General features: G+C 40.0%; 1 protein-coding gene across 2 annotated transcripts in view; it reads left to right on the top strand.

Moving 5' to 3' along the window:
- Positions 1 to 18,240, top strand: part of LOC134678731 (glucose transporter type 1) — an 88,535-nt gene that overhangs the window by 20,173 nt on the left and 50,122 nt on the right. For both annotated transcript variants that reach the window (XM_063537403.1, XM_063537404.1), the window contains exon 4: positions 8,865 to 8,961. In XM_063537403.1, coding sequence (XP_063393473.1) covers positions 8,865 to 8,961 — 97 coding nt within the window. The remainder of the gene's footprint in view (positions 1 to 8,864; positions 8,962 to 18,240) is intronic.

Genomic DNA, 18,240 nt, shown 5'->3' with positions numbered 1-18,240 from the left:
AACATTATTTCTTGGAAGTTTGACGTTTAAAATAACACGTGCACTGCGTGGGCTATCAAATTCGCTGTAGACTTCATGGACTGACTGCCGTATTCGAACTTCAAGATATTCACAAGATACGACACGTACTAGATCCATTCTAGATACGTTATAGTTTAGATATCAACTAGTTCTCTTTTGCAGCGCAATTCGGGCAACCAATGTCACTTTTACGTTAGATATCTATTAGATGTGAATTGGATCTCTAAGTTATATCATGTGGAAATCGTTCAAGAGTATCTCCAGAATCGCGCAAATGTCAAATTTCACAGGTTAGATCTTAAACATATCGTTATCGTATCTTGGTGATGTCTAATAGATATCTATTTTAAAATCCGAATCGGGCCCTGACTCTCATAAATACAATGCCGCGCGACCGGTATTATATTCTTTGCGCGCGACGCAGCAAGCGCCATCGACAATAAGGTCCCTTGTCATAGATTAAATGCCCCATATGAAGAACTCTATTCAGTTTTTAAAGTCTCAAAATCTTTCGCGAAGCGTAATTAAAAACGTCCCGCGGCTTTAGTTTATTTTGTCATTTTCCCTGATTCTCTCATATCCGCAACAATAATTTCAGGCATATATAGTTCGTTTTTTTTAGCATTCGTAATAAGGTAAACAATCTTGATGTGTGTTTTAATTGAAAAAATACATTTTAAAAATAAGTTACGTCAAATATGTAACAATTATGAATCTAATACGATCATTTATATTCTACTAGCTGTTGCCCGCGACTTCGTCCGCGTGGAATCTTATCTTCAACATTTTACATCTTTAGTACCTATAATTTTCATATCCAAGCAATGTTGAAATTAAGTACTTTTCTTTTTTAGCAAGTTGTATGAAGTTTTAAGTCAAGTGGATTTTGATGTTGGTTGCTGAAATTACATTTCTTGTATTCTCATAATAGGTACCTATGCCCTTATACAAAGATTCAAGTTCCGCATTCCGCACTCACAAAATATCTGATCTCCATACAAACTTTCAACCCCTTTCTCACCACCTTGGGGGATGAATTTTCAAAAATGCTTGAATTAGGGTTCATGTTTTTAATTTATTACCTTTTTTCCAAAAAGTTAAAGTTCCTAGCTTAAAATTAAATTTACACCCCAAGACGAATTTTCATCCCCTTTTTAGCCCCCTTAGGGATTGAATTTCCAAAAACGTTGCAATTACTTTTTTTTTGTAATCGGCTATTATGTCTTTCTAAGAAGTTTCAAAGCATTTGTAATGGATTCAAACTTTGAACCCCATTTTAACCCTGTTAGGGGTTGAATTTTACAAATCACTGAAATCACTTCTATTGTCTTCTAATAATATACCCAAATACAAAGATTCAAATCCCGCGCTCGAAAAAATGCATGATATCCATACAAACTTTCAACCCCGTTTTCACCACCATAGGGTTGAATTTTCAAAAACGCTGAAATTAGTTTTCTTGTATTTTAATATAATACCTTTTTACAAAGTTTCAAGTTCCTAGCTTCAAATAAAATTTGCACCTGAAGACGAACTTTCATCCCCTTTTTAACCCCTTAGGGGTTGAATTTTCAAGAACGTTGCAATTACTTTTTTTTGTAATCGGCTATTATGCCTTTCTAAGAATTTCCAAAGCATTTGTAATGGATTTAAACTTTGATACCCATTTTAACCCTGTTAGAGGATGAATTTTACAAAACGCTGAAATAACTTTTTTTGTCTTCTAATAGTATCCCCAAATACAAAGACTCAAGTCCCGCGCTCGAAAAAATGTTTGATATCCATACAAACTTTCAACCCCTATTTCACCACCTTAGGGGATGAATTTACAAAAACGCTGAAATGAGTTTTCTTGTATTTTAATTTCAAACGTTTTTACAAAGTTTCAAGTTCCTTGCTTAAAATAAAATTTGCATCCGCAGACGAACTTCCATCCCCTTTTTAACCCCCTCAGGGGTTGAAATTCCAAAAACGTTGCAATTACTTTTTTTTAATCGGCTATTATGCCTTTCTAAGAAGTTTCAAAACCATTTGTAATAGATTCAAAATTTCAACCCCTTTTTAACCCTGTTAGGGGATGAATTTTACAAAACGCTGAAATTACTTTTCTTGTCTTCTAATAATATCCCTAAATACAAAGGTTCAAGTCCCACACTCGAAAAAATGTTTGATATCCATACAAACTTTCAACCCCTATTTCACCACTTTAGGGGTTGAATTTTCAAAAACGCTGAAATGAGTTTTCTTGTATTTTAATAATATATCTTTTAACGAAGTTTCAAATTCGTAGCTCAAAAGAAAACTTTAACCCCATACAAACTTTCATCCCTTTTTAACCCTGTTAGGGGATGAATTTTACAAAACGCTGAAATTACTTTTATTGTCTTCTAATAATATCCCCAAATACAAAGATTCAAGTCCCACGCTCGAAATTTTTTTTGATATCTATACAAACTTTCAACCCCTTTTTCGCCACCTTGGGGGATGAATTTTCTAAAACGCTGAAATTAGTTTTCTTGTATTTGAATTTAATACTTTTTTACAAAGTCTCAAGTTCCTAACTTAAAATAAAATTTGCACCCGAAGACGAACTTTCATCCCCTTTTTAACCCCCTTAGGGGTTGAATTTTCAAAAACGTTGCTATCACTTTTTTTGTAATTGGCTATTATGCCTTTCTACGAAGTTTCAAAGCATTTGTAATGGATTAAAATTTTCAACCCCTTTTTAACCCTGTTAAGGGATGAATTTTACAAAACGCTGAAATTACTTTTCCTGTCTTCTAATAATATCCCTAAATACGAAGATTCAAGTCCACCACTTGAAAATTTTTTTGATATCCATACAAACTTTCAACCCCTTTTTCACCACCTTAGGGGATGAATTTTCAAAAACGCTGAAATTAGTTTTCTTGTATTTTAATAATATATATTTTTACGAAGTTTCAAATTCCTAGCTTAAAAGAAAACTTTAACCCCATATAAACTCTCATCCCCTTTTTAACCCCCTTAGGGGTTGAATTTCTCAAAATCGCTTCTTATCTCTTGTACACTTTATAAATGCAATCTAGTGTGCAATTTTCAACTTTCTGGCTTTTGTAGTTTCGGCTCTGCGTTGATGAATCAGTCAGTCAGTCAGTCAGTCAGTCAGTCAGTCAGTCAGTCAGTCAGTCAGTCAGGACACTTGCATTTATATATATTCTATTGCTTTCATAAGTAATAGTTACTGATTTTTAAATAGCGTTTTTCAATAAAAAATACATGTCAAGATCGCTTACCTTCTTTCAAGTTCTTTCTAATGCTAAAAAAACGAACTATAATTAGGTATTATGACACAAGCCTAAAATAAAACCTACAAATTCTGAGATATTTTTCGGCTCTTGCCCTAATCTGTTAAAGAAAAGCCTTTGTTTCTTTTATCCAGAGCCGTCAGCTCCTGTCTGCACGGCACGTGCCAAAGCAACAATGTCGTATAGGTACTTAAAGTAGAAAAAGTGAAGAGTATAACGGTCTATGGATTGAAGTTTGGGTGGACAATGAGACTGGCTATTGTAAACAAGTCCGGACACCTGCCATAACAATGTTAACACACGTTATCGAGGCAGGTGGTGACTTGCCGCTGACTAGATGGGCCCCTGAAACGGATTCAGATTCAGCATATAGCTCTAGCGACTCCTCTCTGGACGGCCAATGAAGGCAAGCCAGAGACGAGAGTCCTGCAGGTCCACTTTAACCAACGAAGACCCGCCGGAGACGGAGACCCTGACCGACTCTCGGGAGCACTCGGGTTCGTGGGGTCGTTACTCCCCAACAGCTCGCCACAGGCTGCCCTGCGGGCAATTTTATTATTATTATGTCCAAAAAATCCAATTTGATCAAATAATAGGAACCGTGTGCTATGGAGGGACTGCCATCTTGTAGCATAAATTGGAAACATGAACTGTACATTGACACTTCACGCCAAAGCAAGTGATGCCATCTACAGTTCACGTACGATGTCTTATGCAAGGGCCTGTTATTTGGTGTGCTACATTGGGAGCTTAAACTTGACGTACACTGCGCGCCAATAAACAGGGGGCTCGTGTGCTGCCCCCTACATTTCCTGCACGTTCCCCATATCGGAATTAGTACGAAAACACAGTTAATACCCGGGGCAAAATAACCCGACATGCAAATGGTGAACTGTAAACACAATTAAGACATTTTGATTTGTAAAGTTTGCACAATGCTTTGTGCTTTGATTTACCGTTGGGAAATGCATTGACATTATATTATACACTATTGAAATGTTCCATCACAATGGAAATATTAATTAGGCAGAGCCTTTGATTACTGCCGCTGTAGTCAGCGACAGAAATACAGGATTGGTATTAAATTAATGGTATAAATATTAAATATGGGCTATGGAGGGTAGAGGTAAGGAAAACGCTCTCTGTGCATAAAAAAAATGTTACGTCAAAAAAGGTGCAGTAGATTTGGAAAGGCAGCTTTTTTGGACCACAATACGGCTGCCATAAATTTTATTAGCAGTCCTGAGGGACTGTATTGATTCAAATACTGTGTTTGACTTTCGCTCGATGAACATATTTAGGTCTAGCAGGCCACTGACGAGCCTTCCAAATGGAAGCCGTTACAATGGATTCATCCAAATGGACGGCATCCTAATATTGTACATTGTACGTTTTTGCCATTCACGGACCGATTTTGGATTGCAGCTACGCTATTTGGTCTGTTGGAAGGCTCGTCAGTGGCCACCTCATGAAAATTTGCACCTAAAGGGGCCCACTGATTAACAGTCCGCCGGACGGTATTGGCCTGTCAGTTGTTCGGAACTTTCAAAATTTTGTTCTAACTGACAGGCCGATACCGTCCGGCGGACTGTTAATCAGTGGGCCCCTTTAGGGGATGAATTTTCCAAAACGTTGAAATCAGTTTCCTTGTATTTTAATAATATATCTTTTTACTAAGTTTCAAATTCCTATCTTAAAATAAAACTTGAACCCCATACAAACTTTCATCTCCTTTGTAACCCCCTTAGGGGTTGAATTTCTCAAAATTGCTTCTTATCTCTTGTACAATTTATAAATGTAATCTAGAGTGCAAATTTCAACTTTCTATCTTTTGTAGTTTCGGCTCTGCGTTGATGAACCAGTCAGTCAGTCAGGACACTTGCATTGTACCCCATCCTCCCCGACTAGACGCACGCTTCTTTTTGCCTCCCAGGCTAGAAATGCTTAAAATTACTCAAATATTCGCGATAAGTTATTATTTAAGCGATACCTAACTGATTCCAGTAAAATGATTATTATTACATGTAATTATTTTATTATTTTTGAGGGAATGCATCGATTATAAAAATTAACCTAGATTTCGCATATGTAGCTCTTTCATTTTCATCGCCATTGTTACTTCTAATTATTTTATTTATAACCTAACCTAACCTTTTTTTTTTTTGTTTGATGTCCCAGGGGGAATCCTTTATGGATCCTACTGGCCCGGGAGAAGCTCAGTGGGTATGTCCGACTTCCACGGACTAAACCCCCTGGGGTGTTCCGCCGCGCGCTTTGTAGGCGGGGTTTCGGGAACTCGATTATAGGCCTCCGATACCCCGTCGGCGTTGCTCTTGCGAGCCCATCATATGGGGCTGCTCTAGCAGCTTACTCCGCTGAAGGCACCTCGGAACACTTGAGGGCCTTCCAGCTCGAAACCTCTTCAAGCGAGTGATGGAACTCCCGACCCATCACCCGCAGGTTCCCGTTAAGGCGGCATAATCCTTGCTGCGAAGGCTCTTCTCCGCCTACCTGGCCTCCTTCGGCGCTGAGGAAGCGAGTTCGCATCGTCCTCGCGCGATCGTTCTGCGGCTTCCTTTTGTGTCAGAACGGTGACGCTAAAGGAAGCCACTGCCGCCCATGCCTCCTCACTGCTGATCATACGGCGTATTAGCGCCGGCAGTGAGAGGTCTCCTCCCACAGCCGCGGCCAGGGCAACGCGAGGCTCTGCCCACGCAGGGCACATCTCGCGCGTGTGTTGGGCCGTGTCCACGGCTCTTCCATCACAATGGTGGCACACTGTCGTCGGCTCTCTTCCCACCCTCTCACACAGGTACCAGCCGAAGCAGCCGTGCCCCGTCAGGAGCTGTGTGAGGTGGAAGGAAGGTACACCGTGCTTGCGTTCGACCCATTCTTTTAGAACGGGCCGAACAGCGGCCACCAGGTCCCGGCTAGATCCCGGGATCTCCAGACGCTCCGACCATTTTGCATAGAGCACCTCTCGTGCTTCTTCCCGCCACTTTCGAACTTCTTGAGGGGCGGGCCAGTTTTCCTCCCTTCTTGCTGCTAGCACTCGCCAATAGACCGCGGACTGAACCTTGGCTTCAAGGTCCCAAGGCGGGCTCCCGGCTAGCAGACCGGCTGCTGCGTGCGAGTTATCGCGATACGCTCTAGCCACCCTGAGAGCTATGGCCCTCTGCGGCCGACGCAATAGCGCCGCACCTCGAGTTGTCAGGGTGCCCGCCCATATTGGCGCCCCGTAAAGCGCCATTGAGCGCACCACACCTAAATAAAGCCGCCTGCACGCTCCTCCTGGTCCGCCTAGATTTGGGAGAATCCGCCCAAGGGCTCCGGCTGCAGCCAGCAATTTCGGAGCCAATCGCCTGAAATGCTCCTCGAACTTCCACTTACCATCGAGAACGAGTCCTAGGTACTTCATCGTCGACCCGACGGCGATGGAAGTTCCTCCCACGGTAATTTGGGCTCCCTCCGGTGGTTTGTTCCGAGGCCCGTGGAAGACCAGAACCTCGGATTTGTGCAGTGCGACTTCCAGACCTAGCGCCCGGATCCTGTGCACCACGTAAGCAACCCCTGCTGTTGCTACATAGGCGGCCTCCCTATAGGTCCTGCCACGGGCCGATACGAGGGTGTCATCAGCGTAGCAACCTAACCTAACCTAACCTAACCTAACCTAACCTAACCTAACCTAACCTAACCTAACCTAACCTAACCTAACCTAACCTAACCTAACCTAACCTAACCTAACCTAACTTTGTCACTGACATAAACGTTATCGTGAACGTAATTTACTTTCTATGCATCTCGGTCGTATTCACATCTCACTGCGAGTGAGATTGATATAAAGTAAATTACGTAGACGTTAGCGTATATGTCAGCTTTGACACTGCTTTGACAATGACTCATGGTACGGGTATCTACTTCTCATAAATAATTTCTCGCATATATTTTTATAAACCGTGTCAGTTTACTTTTTCATATCACATTACAGTTTGATCGTCGTATTTTTGGTGCGGACTTTTTTCCTTTAGATTCTTTGCGTCCGACAGTGACTTGTAAAAGCAATGATCTGATCTTGATATGATATATTTATTAAATATAAATATTTGTATTAATTTAAGTAAATAAAAAGGTACTTTATAAAAAAGTTTATCAATCCAAAAAAAATCCTTACATTTTCGTGTTCCGTCCCCATTCCTGACAAGGGGCCGAAATTCCTGACATGTCAGGAAAATTCCTGTCATCTGGTAACCCTAGCTGAGGGAGGCAACGGGCGACCGATCCCCGCGCGGGCAGCTTTCTCGCGCAGAGAATTGCAATCGCAATCCAGCGCGGGATCGCTGCCTGCGTGTTGGGCATCCTCCCGAGGGCACCAAATTTTAATCTTTAGTTTTAGTTATTTTATTTATAGTTGGTGAAGCAGCTGTTCCGAGGATAAATATTATTTAATATAAATGCACTCTATATTATCTCTTTTTGCATATTGTTTTAAATATTTGTCTTGTGATGAAATTGGTGTTATTTAATGGCTCAAAAATTTTTTTTTTGGAAACGGGCAAAGTTGCCATCAAAATTAAAATAAGTTAGGTACAGGATATATATATTTTTTAAATAACATTTTTATACCCCGTCATTTTTCCATGCCGTCATTAGTGCTTGTGCTATTTTACGCACTAGGGCGGGAAAATAGGACCATATATACTGTAATAGTTATTTACGATACAAGTGCGGAAAAGAGGAAATCCGAAACGAGTGGCGATAAATTAAAACACGACCGAAGGGAGTGTTTTAAATCGACATGAGTTGCGAATTACCTATTCGCACGTGTATCGTACAACGTTTTACAGTACATGTGATCCTTTAAACTTTTGACACCACACCAAAAGTGCTATTTTACGCACTAGTGCGAGATAATAGGAACATATGTACTGTAAATACTATTTTGATATTTTACTATTATGATTAAATATTGACTAAAACCGTTTTCAGTCCGTGTGTTGAAAATAAAATTATTTGCAGGAAAAAATCAAAAAGCATTGCAAAGTAATAATTTTATCTGGAAAACTATAGTTAACAAAAAATAGAATGGCCCAACATTCCAAATACAGATGTAGTGCATAATTGTTTTCCATCGTATTTTCACGGAAACGTACGAACGTGTCTTGCTATTTCAGTCAGTCTCGGTACAAAGGGTACTGAGGTTGACTGAAGTAGCACGACAAATACGAACGTTTCCGAGAAAATACGAAGGAAAACAATTATGCACTACATCTGTAAGGCCCACTTGCACCATTCCACTAACCCGGGATTAACCGGTTAAACCTGGCGTTATCAATCATGGTTACCAGTACAATTTGACATTAGGTTAACCGTTTAACTGGTTAATCCCGGGTTAGCGGAATGGTGCAAGAGGGTCTAAGACGATTAAATAAATCTCACTATCATTTATATTAGAAATAAAATTTGCGTGGTCAATGAAATTGTCAAAGTCAAATGTAAAGTTAAAAATAGGGCTGCCAAAAACGTTGGGAAGGTAATAAACGGACGGTTTGCACGCAGTGGTACCAGATCATGTGGCCCGGGAGGCTGACACCAAGCTGACCAGATATGCGACGACGGAAGAAGACGAAGCCACTCTGAGGGAGCTACTACTTAGGTACGTGAAACGGGTGACAACCCTGAAGGAACTCAGGAGAGACCAACCGTTATAGATGCCTTTTGTACGAGTGCAGTATTCCGCTAGGGTTGTGCTAAGTTATTTTACTGGTCTTTTTGAACATATTTCTTTTTCACCTCAGCAGCTTTAAATAAATACTTTGACGTTTCTGTTATAAACATTGAGCAAAAATTGGTTTGTGAAACTTGTCAAGTTATTTTTAAAGCGTAATTTACAAATGCAAATTGTTTTTTTTATCTTTACTATCTCTAATAAGTATATTGTTATTTTTCTGCTGGGGTGAAAAGTACCTGCCTTTGAGTTCGCGCTAAGCTCAAGATTCTAATTTAGAATATACATACTATTATTTTAATTATAGAATCTTTTGCTTACTCGGGAATCAAAATCATTATTCATACCAAAAACTATGTATTAATTCTCTAAAATATTGCCTAAAAGTATTCCCCTAACAGTCCTTCTGTTGAAAAAGATCAGTATAGCATATTATGCAGTAGAGATTTTCAATTTTTAATAAATCGTAGTAGCTGTGTGAACTTTGAGCACTGACCTTCACAACAAGAGCTTATAAAACTTAAGAACCGCCTGTCTTAGCCATTGTCTAGTAGCAATAGTGGCTAGTCTGTGGCCATGAGTAAGCCCATTCATAACAAAAAAAAAATCACGAGTTGACATTTGACGTTTACGTTAGCGACAACGTAACTCGATCGCAGTATATCTCGCTGGCACTGATCGAGAGGGAAAGCGATTGAGTTACGCTGTCACTAACGTAAATGTGAAATGCATTCGTTTATCGACTAACACCAATGGAAAACTAAAAATGTATGGGGATGACTGATCTGACGAAAAGTCTCGTCATATTTTCTATATACAGTATATCTCTGGCCTGGCTTTAAATCCAGGGCTTGATTTTATTCGTTAAACTGAGCTACTTTTACTATGGGACCAACCAATTTTTTTTGGCTTTTCCATAGAAATCGTCGAGATCTGATCAGCCAGAATGTAAGAAAAAGTTAAAAAAAAATCGGGATTTCGGGGTTGGTGGCATAATAAAAGTTGCTCAGTTTAGCGAGTAGAATCGAGCCCTGAATTTAAAGCCTTATGGTCAGAAACACCCTGTATTATTTATTTCGATTGGCGTTTTATTTAAACCAGTGGTTTGCAAACTGTGGGGTCGCGAAGCCTCTGCCAGCCTTAATACATTAAGCGAAAAATTTTGTTCGTACTAAGAGGGTCGCGTCATGAAAAAGTTTGAAAAACACTGCTTTAAACGATTGCGATTTGGCTAGGCGTGACATCTTTGACAAAACGTCACTTAATATAAAGTAAAGGGGCCCACTGATTAACAGTCCGCCGGACGGTATCGGCCTGTCAGTTGTTCGGAACTGTCAACATTTTGTTCTAACTGACAGGCCGATACCGTCCGGCGGACTGTTAATCAGTGGGCCCCTTAACGATTCCATGTTTAAACTTCAAGTTAAAGTAGGTACTTACAGATGTAGTGCTTGTTTTCCACCCTGTTTTCTCAGAAACGTTCGTATTTGTAGTATTTGTCATGCTACTTTATTCAACGTCAGTACTTTTTGTACCGAGACTGACTGAAATAGCAAGACACTTTCGTACGTTTCCGGGAAAATAATTTGGAATATAATTTTACACTACATTCTGTAGACACAGTTCCACAGATAAGAGGCAATTCTTAAGTTTTCCTTACAAGATTTTCTTGCATATTCATTACTCGAGCGTATCTTTAAAAAATGCCACATTCGTTAATTTTGTATTCTTTCATAAAGGCCTGTCCAGACGAGAACAATTTTTCGCCAATCTGATTAAATTGTCCGATCAAATCAGGCCGTCACGCCTTATATTTTGTGTTATTTCCAAATCACGAGCTCTTTTGATCCTAATGGGATAAAAATGTCCCAGAGTTTTTTCCTACTTACCATTTTACCATTTCCCCATTCTTAAACGTTGTATGGCGTATTACGTACATACGTTGTATGACGATAGCAAAAATGAAAGTTTGAAATATGAATGAAAAATTTGCGACACTTTTTTCTCTTATAAAGATGAAAAGGGCTCGCGATCCTGACTAGACATAACACAAAAATGGCAAAAAAGGTCACATAAAAAAATGGCAAAAATAAAGAAACGCTCTCCCACAAAGTGTAATAGGTCAATGCTTGACATTCATGCCGCTATGCAACCTACAAAAATATGGCCATTATAGTATGTCAACTATGTCATAATATCTTTTACAATCTGTCACCAAATTTGAGAAAAATAAAAATAAAGATGCTAAAATGGCTAGTTTTGAGGTTAAGGCCACTTTTTTAACTTTACATTAGCTTGAACATCATCATTGAGCATTTTCCGGACTTATACCTCATCTGTACCTGTTCTTTGAGCACGCAATGCTAACTTTACCTTCGCAAATAATTTTAAGCCATGTAACTTTGCCCAGTGCAGAAAAAAATGCTTTAACTTTACACCGCCTAAAGAGACCTTGCGAAAACGCACAAAACATCAATAAATCGATAGGTAAATACCTACCTCCTCACCTGTTGTTACAATAATATGATGTTATTAAAGAATGACTAAAGTGAATTACAATATATGTACTTACCTACATACTAAATTTGCTACCTATACCAATCGTAAAAACTACTTCCAACTCTCAAACTAAGTCAAGCAGAGTTGAGATTTGAAGATAGATGGGTATTTGATAATTAAATTAATTAACAAGACTTAAAGGATCATGCCGAATTTGGCTTACGATTTTATAAGCATGCTATATATCAACCACAGCCAATATTTCGAGCAAAACTTTTAGAGTGAAAAAGAAATCTCAATAATGTATCTATCCATAGGAACGTTTATTTTAATTTCTAATGTGATTTATGGCTAAGTTATGACAAAGTGCCACAGCTATACATATACCTATAATATGTAAGGTCTATACAGGTAAGTGTGGGTAGTCATCACATTGGACCTGTTTTTGCTTAGTTTTTATTGCGAGTTTGTTTGTTTATTATATTTGCCATTAAACACAAGTAGCAAATGTAATAACTCGCAATAGACACTAATCTATGTGTAAATAGGCTCCAATGTGAAGACCAGCCACACTAAAGGAGCTCACTGATTAACAGTCCGCCGGACGGTATCGGCCTGTCAGTTGTTCGGAACTGTCAAAATTTTGTTCTAACTGACAGACCGTCCGGCGGACTGTTAATCAGTGGGCCCTACAGATTACCAGTTCGCCGGACGATATCAGCCTATCAGTTAACCGCAAAAGCTGACAGTGCCGAGTAACTGACAGGGTGATATCGCCCGGCGAACTGGTAATCTGTGGCCCCTTTACCAGTATTCACCGTGTATAAGGTATCCATAAAATACTTAAACGACTGTTAAACTCCCGCATATCCGGTTATGGCTTTTCATACATGTAATTTATATTTACCTACATTATATACCTATGTGTGTTTCTATTTTGCTTTCACGTAGTGAGTTTCCAATTTTTAACAATTAACTTGGTAGTCAGCACTTCCATAGCTCATTGTGTTTTTGATTTATATTCATTGGGTGCGTTAAGGTAATTACGGATAGCTACGGGATAAATGGAAAAATCGCAAGCATTTACAAAACATATACTTATATTTGTATTTTGTACCTACTACGTCATCACTTAGGTATTTACTATACCTCTTTCGTCAAATAATAGTCCCATATGACAGTACGGCTACCATCAGTTTGGCACTGACATAAACGCTATCGTGAACGTAATTTACTTTCTATGCATCTCGCTCGTACTGACATATTAGTGCGAAAGAGATATATAGAAAGTAAATTACGTTCACGATAGCGTTTATGTCAATGCCAAACTGATGGTAGCCGTACAGTTCATTTTTAGATGAAGCTAACTAGCTGTCACGTGAAATGTTTGTATTCATTTTTTGTAACTTTAACACATTAATTTATTTAGATATATATGCCGTGTGGTGGCCGGCTTTAGAATAGCGCCAACCTTCACATAGGATAGGGTGTCGTACGAGGCGACTAAGTCCACAAACGAAGCAAGAAGCTATTTCGTCACAGGGGAGATGGTCCTCTTAGCATTGGTTTGCAATCCATCTAGGAGAAGGATACTCCAAAATAATACCCGGAATGGAGTTTCCGTAAGGCGCGAGTAGGGTCCAACCTGAAATATGCGGCAGATTCCTGCAGCTGACCTGTCTCCACACGTATTGGCTCGCCTTTCCTGTGGCATAAGACAGTGAAGCCGAGAGGGTAATGCAGGTGCTGGGCATCCCTGCGTTTCCTTAATTCCGTCCCAGGCGGTGTAGCGTATGTTACACCATAAATCGTCTGCAATAGACGTAAAGGCCAATGATATGGCATATTTTTTTCTCGAGAATTCACCAAGGTAATATATGGGTTGAAAAAAAAACCATTCTCTATTGTATAATATAACGTGGCAGTGTTGCCACGTAGCCCGTTCACCGACTTTAAAAAAAAAGACATTTGTTTTAAAAGCCGCTTTGCGTCGTGCCAACTCTCTCGGATCACGCATTAAAAAGGCAACAATTTGAACCGTTTTTTTCGTAAATCTCTTAAATTGACACACTTGGCATCCCTACACGGTACCGGCAGTGACACAAATATATAACGGTGTTAAATATTAAACAATTCGAGAAAAAGAACGGTTTGGGCGAAGTTTGGTCACAGAATAAATAATAGTACTAGCACAGAATAAATAATAGTACCTACTAAGTACAGAAGACTCACTCTTTAACAAAACGCGTCTGTTACGATCAGCACAGATATGGCCGCTAGGCGGCGACAGCGCCACGCGCGGCTTAAGCCCCGCATTCACACTCCTACCTTGTAGGTCGCCTCGTAGTCCGCCTCGTTGGGTAGGAACGTGTATGGGGGTTGCGGACTACGAGCCGTCCTACAAACGGCTAAACTGTAGGACGGCTCGTAGTCTGCACCCAACGAGGCGGACTACGAGGCGGCCAGGAGGCGGCCTACAAGGTAGGAGGTGTGAATGTGGGGCCTTATGGCAAATCCCAAAATTGGGGCCGAACGGATGTACTTTTAGCTACCTGTAGCAAAGCGACAAAATCGCGGAGTGAGCCACGCCTGGTACTAGGTAATAATGCTTTATTTCCCAGTAGTAGGTTATTAGAGTACCGCTATGTAAACGTCAATGGTAAAATGCCTTAAAATCACTTACCTTGACATATGCAAGGCTGAAACGATTCACTATAGTTTTCTTCACCCTCGCAGTTGGACTATTAGATAGATCACATCCACTAGATGGAGTTACTCAAAGAATGTCGCTAAACGTCGTCCCGCATAAGCGCCGTTATAAGGCCGCGGACTAGACGCAAGCGGTGCGGTGGGCGGCATACTTTGCGCACGACCAAACGGCATTGATGTGGCACTCGCCACGCCGCGTAGGTACACTAGGTACTGCTTGCTTCCAATCCGCGGCCTACGCCCTGGCCACGACTTCACATGAAGGGCCTTGAAACCCTCGCAATGCTCAAGATTCCACTTTTAGAACCACTGGCTGCGCTTGAGGTTTAATTTTGGAATCTTTCGCTTGCTCGGGTATCAATATTAGCACGAGCGGTTAAACAAAAACTTTGCCCCCTTGTAAACCAACTATTTTTTAGCTAGCCTAGTTTAGTGTCCCACTGCTTATAAGCAATAATCGCGCTCGACAAGGCTAAACTATACAATGTCTTTTGATATTTTTGATACAAATTGACATCTGTCAAATAACCAAGCATGACACTACTGTCGCGCACCCCTCTAATATCACAAATATTCAGGTGACAAGCAAAAGTCACTAACAACTAAAAAAAAAATTAACCAAAAATCGACCTTCTGTTAGTACTACTATGGTTTACTAATCACTATGGCTATGAACTTGTGGTGGTACTTAGTGACTATTGCTTGTCACCCGACGAATTATGGTGACGACGAGCCTTTTTACTTGTACTTTGAAAAACGAGGCATCTATTAGAGGTAATCCTTGGCCTATTGGAAGCCATTAGAACAGAATTACTAAATCATAGCCCACAAGAGTGTTGACGACTTTAACGATTAAATGATTATACGGGCTAGGGCTAAACCAATTGCTTACACCATCTAGTATAGTGAGGTCTCCCGTCACAAGCATTTAATACGGGGCTAGGGGTCAGGTCATCATGGGCAGTGGAATGCACGACAAGGTTACTCTACTTTAAAGTAGAGTTACCTTTATAACATGTAATGTAGGACGTGCCCTTGGTACCGCATTCACACGGCGATTCGGCGGCAAAAGGTACCTTATGACGGCTGGCGCTGATGGCTCCTCTACTCGATGGGCCAGCGCTGGCCACTCCAAGGGACGCGGACATGCGGTAGAATGAAATAGCAATATCACTTGCTCCCTCTAACGCATAAATGTGTCCCTTGTAGTGGCCGGCGCTGGCTCATCGTTTAGAGGAGCCATTATACGTCGCATAGCGCCGAAATAATATTATTGCTGCGCCATAAGGTACCTTTTAACGTGGACAGTCACGTATCTCTACTATTTCATGTCTAGTGAATCTCTAATTCATTTCCCGAATCGCGCCGACAGTTGTTACTTTATTAAATTTTAACACATTCATTGCCACTAAGTCCTACGGGCTACGCTCGTAGCGCATAGCCACGTTTTCGCCGTATGAAGCGCGTAGTAGCTACGAACAGTGTACCCGGTTGTCGGGTTCTTGGCCCTGAATGTGTTAAGAGTCATTCGGACCAGAACTCCCTTTTAAGGGTGTATACAAAATCAAGGATTTTAAATAACTTGAAATAAGTGGTAGTACCTATATACTACCTATATTATAATTTTCATAGTAATTTTTTTTTGTTTTAACTTTAAGTGTACACAGCTCTTTTTTTTTGTAAATTCCTTAGATAACTATCTTTTTTTGAATATTTATTTTCATATTTTACTTGAGTGAAGTTCTTAGGCATCAAGGGGATTTCCTACAGGAGATACTTTTGCAAACCCTTTCAGAGCAATTTTTTAATACTTAGACGGGCAGTAAACTTGTTTGCAACTCTCGTACAATGAACGGCGGTTATCGATTCTTGTAATCTTGTTCTCTCCCTTACATTGGACTTGGACACAATAAAACGTGCAAAAATCGAGTGACCTAATTCGGCAGTGTGCGCCAGCCCTTATGTAACGTGTTAAGCGTCCGCATGCTCTCGCCAGAGACGGGTAAATAACAGACTCACGGCGCGATTCGGGAAATGAATTAGAGATTAAGATGAAACAGGAGCTGAGTTTTAAATATTTTGCGTAAATATACCCGTCTCGCTAACGGAAGCGGCACCTAAAAGTAGTGCGATAAGGACAAGGCGAAAAATCCTGCGTAAAAATCTCAAAAATCGAGGTTTCGTACTCCTCTGTTTACTCCTCCAAAACTTAACCAATCGTAACCAAATTTGGAAATCTAAATGATTATGAAATTATCTGTGTCGGACCGTTTTGGTTTTTTGGCTAATTGATATCAGTTTTGAATGCCACGCCTCTCATTGCGGCATAGTCAATTAGGCCATTTTGGCCATTTTTGAAGGGCTCTAGCGCCTTAAAAACAAAAATATAAAAAAAAGCAAAAAGGTCCGACACAGATATTGATCATATTAATCTGTGTTGAAAAAAATCATTGCTCTCTTCAAAAACCACGGAGGAAAACGAGGAGTACGTTTGTATGGAGAAATGACCACTCCTGTTGGCTCTTAACTAGATACGATATAGTAAAGATATGTGAAGTCCCACGGTTAAAGGTAGGTACCTTATGGCGGTTGGCGCTTACGCTATTATTAACGCCGCTCCAATATTATTGCAGCGCTATGCGACGTAAGCGCCGGCCGCCATAAGGTACCTTTTGCAGTGGAACGTCACATATCTTTACTATTTCATATCTAGTGAGTATCTAATTTATTTCCCGAATCGAGCCGTCAATCTTCATGCTGGCCTATACTCTGTATCTTAAGGTAGGTATTTAAAAAAAATTATGTAGTATAATAAATATAGAATATTTTTTATATTACAAATATTACAATTTAAAATGAGAACTTTTCCTTGTTTCACACTTTTTAGAGCGCGTTTTATCATAGTGAGGTTTTATTTTTAGTTCTAATGTAATTGCAATGATTGTCTTTATTATTCCTTGTCTTTGGTCCACATGAATGTTGCCTTGCTATATCGATTCCCTGCTCCCGATTCGAGCAGTCAGGCGATTCGAGCTGTACCCGTACCACGAGTCATTGACAGTGTACACTGACATAATATGCTAACATCTACGTAATTTACTTTCTATACATCTCGCTCACACTAATATGCTAGTACGAGCGAGATGCATAGAAAGTAAGTTACGTTCTCGATAGTGTTTATGTGAGTGCCAAACTGGTAGTAGCCACACTGTCGACTCGTATTGAATAAGAAAATGTTTGCATAAACTGGACATAATAATAATATACAATTAAGGCGCCGTGACTTCAGGTCCTACACGAAAACACGAACGGCCGTCCGCTCACTCACTGCACCTTAAGTTTGAATGAGTCTTGTAATTTTTATGGTATGGTTTTCCATCCTGTCCGTCATAGATAATTAAAAGTTTAAAGTTTCACTATGTTCATTTATTTCCTGTATGTTATTTGAACTGATTTTAGTCAAAAATTTTGTTATTCATGCAAATAAAAATAAATTTATTCGTTTGATAAACGCAGTTATTTTTTTCCTATTACTGACTTCCGGGTACTGTTTAGTGGGATTTATGCACTATTATCTGTAAATATCATATTAGACAAAAAAATCAAGATATTATAATTTAATTTTTTACGTAAACTTAATATCTTTACTGGACTATTTTCTAAATGTCAAATTTGCGCCGCCATTTTGTTTTGCCGAGTCGGTCCTAAACCACTACTACCAGTTTTGACATTGACAGATACGCTCGCGTCTAAGTAACTTACTTTCAATGCATCTCGCTCGTACTCGCACATTAGTACAAGCGAGATGTATAGAAAGTAATTTACGTAGACACGAGCGTATCTGTCAATGTCAAAACTGGTGGTAGCCGTACTAAATTCAGCTATCGTTTGCCAGAGTCCGCTGCGCCGCGTCCGCGCCGGGAGCCCGGGGCTCGCGATGGAGTACCATCAGCTTTCGCACAGTTCCGAAAACGTTAACTGCCCTTACTCTCAGTTTCT

This window comes from Cydia fagiglandana, chromosome Z (genome assembly GCF_963556715.1).
Source record: "Cydia fagiglandana chromosome Z, ilCydFagi1.1, whole genome shotgun sequence".
Classification (NCBI taxonomy): domain Eukaryota; kingdom Metazoa; phylum Arthropoda; class Insecta; order Lepidoptera; family Tortricidae; genus Cydia; species Cydia fagiglandana.
The sequence above is the reverse complement of the archived record's forward strand: the minus strand, read 5'-3'. Positions and strand labels throughout refer to the sequence as shown.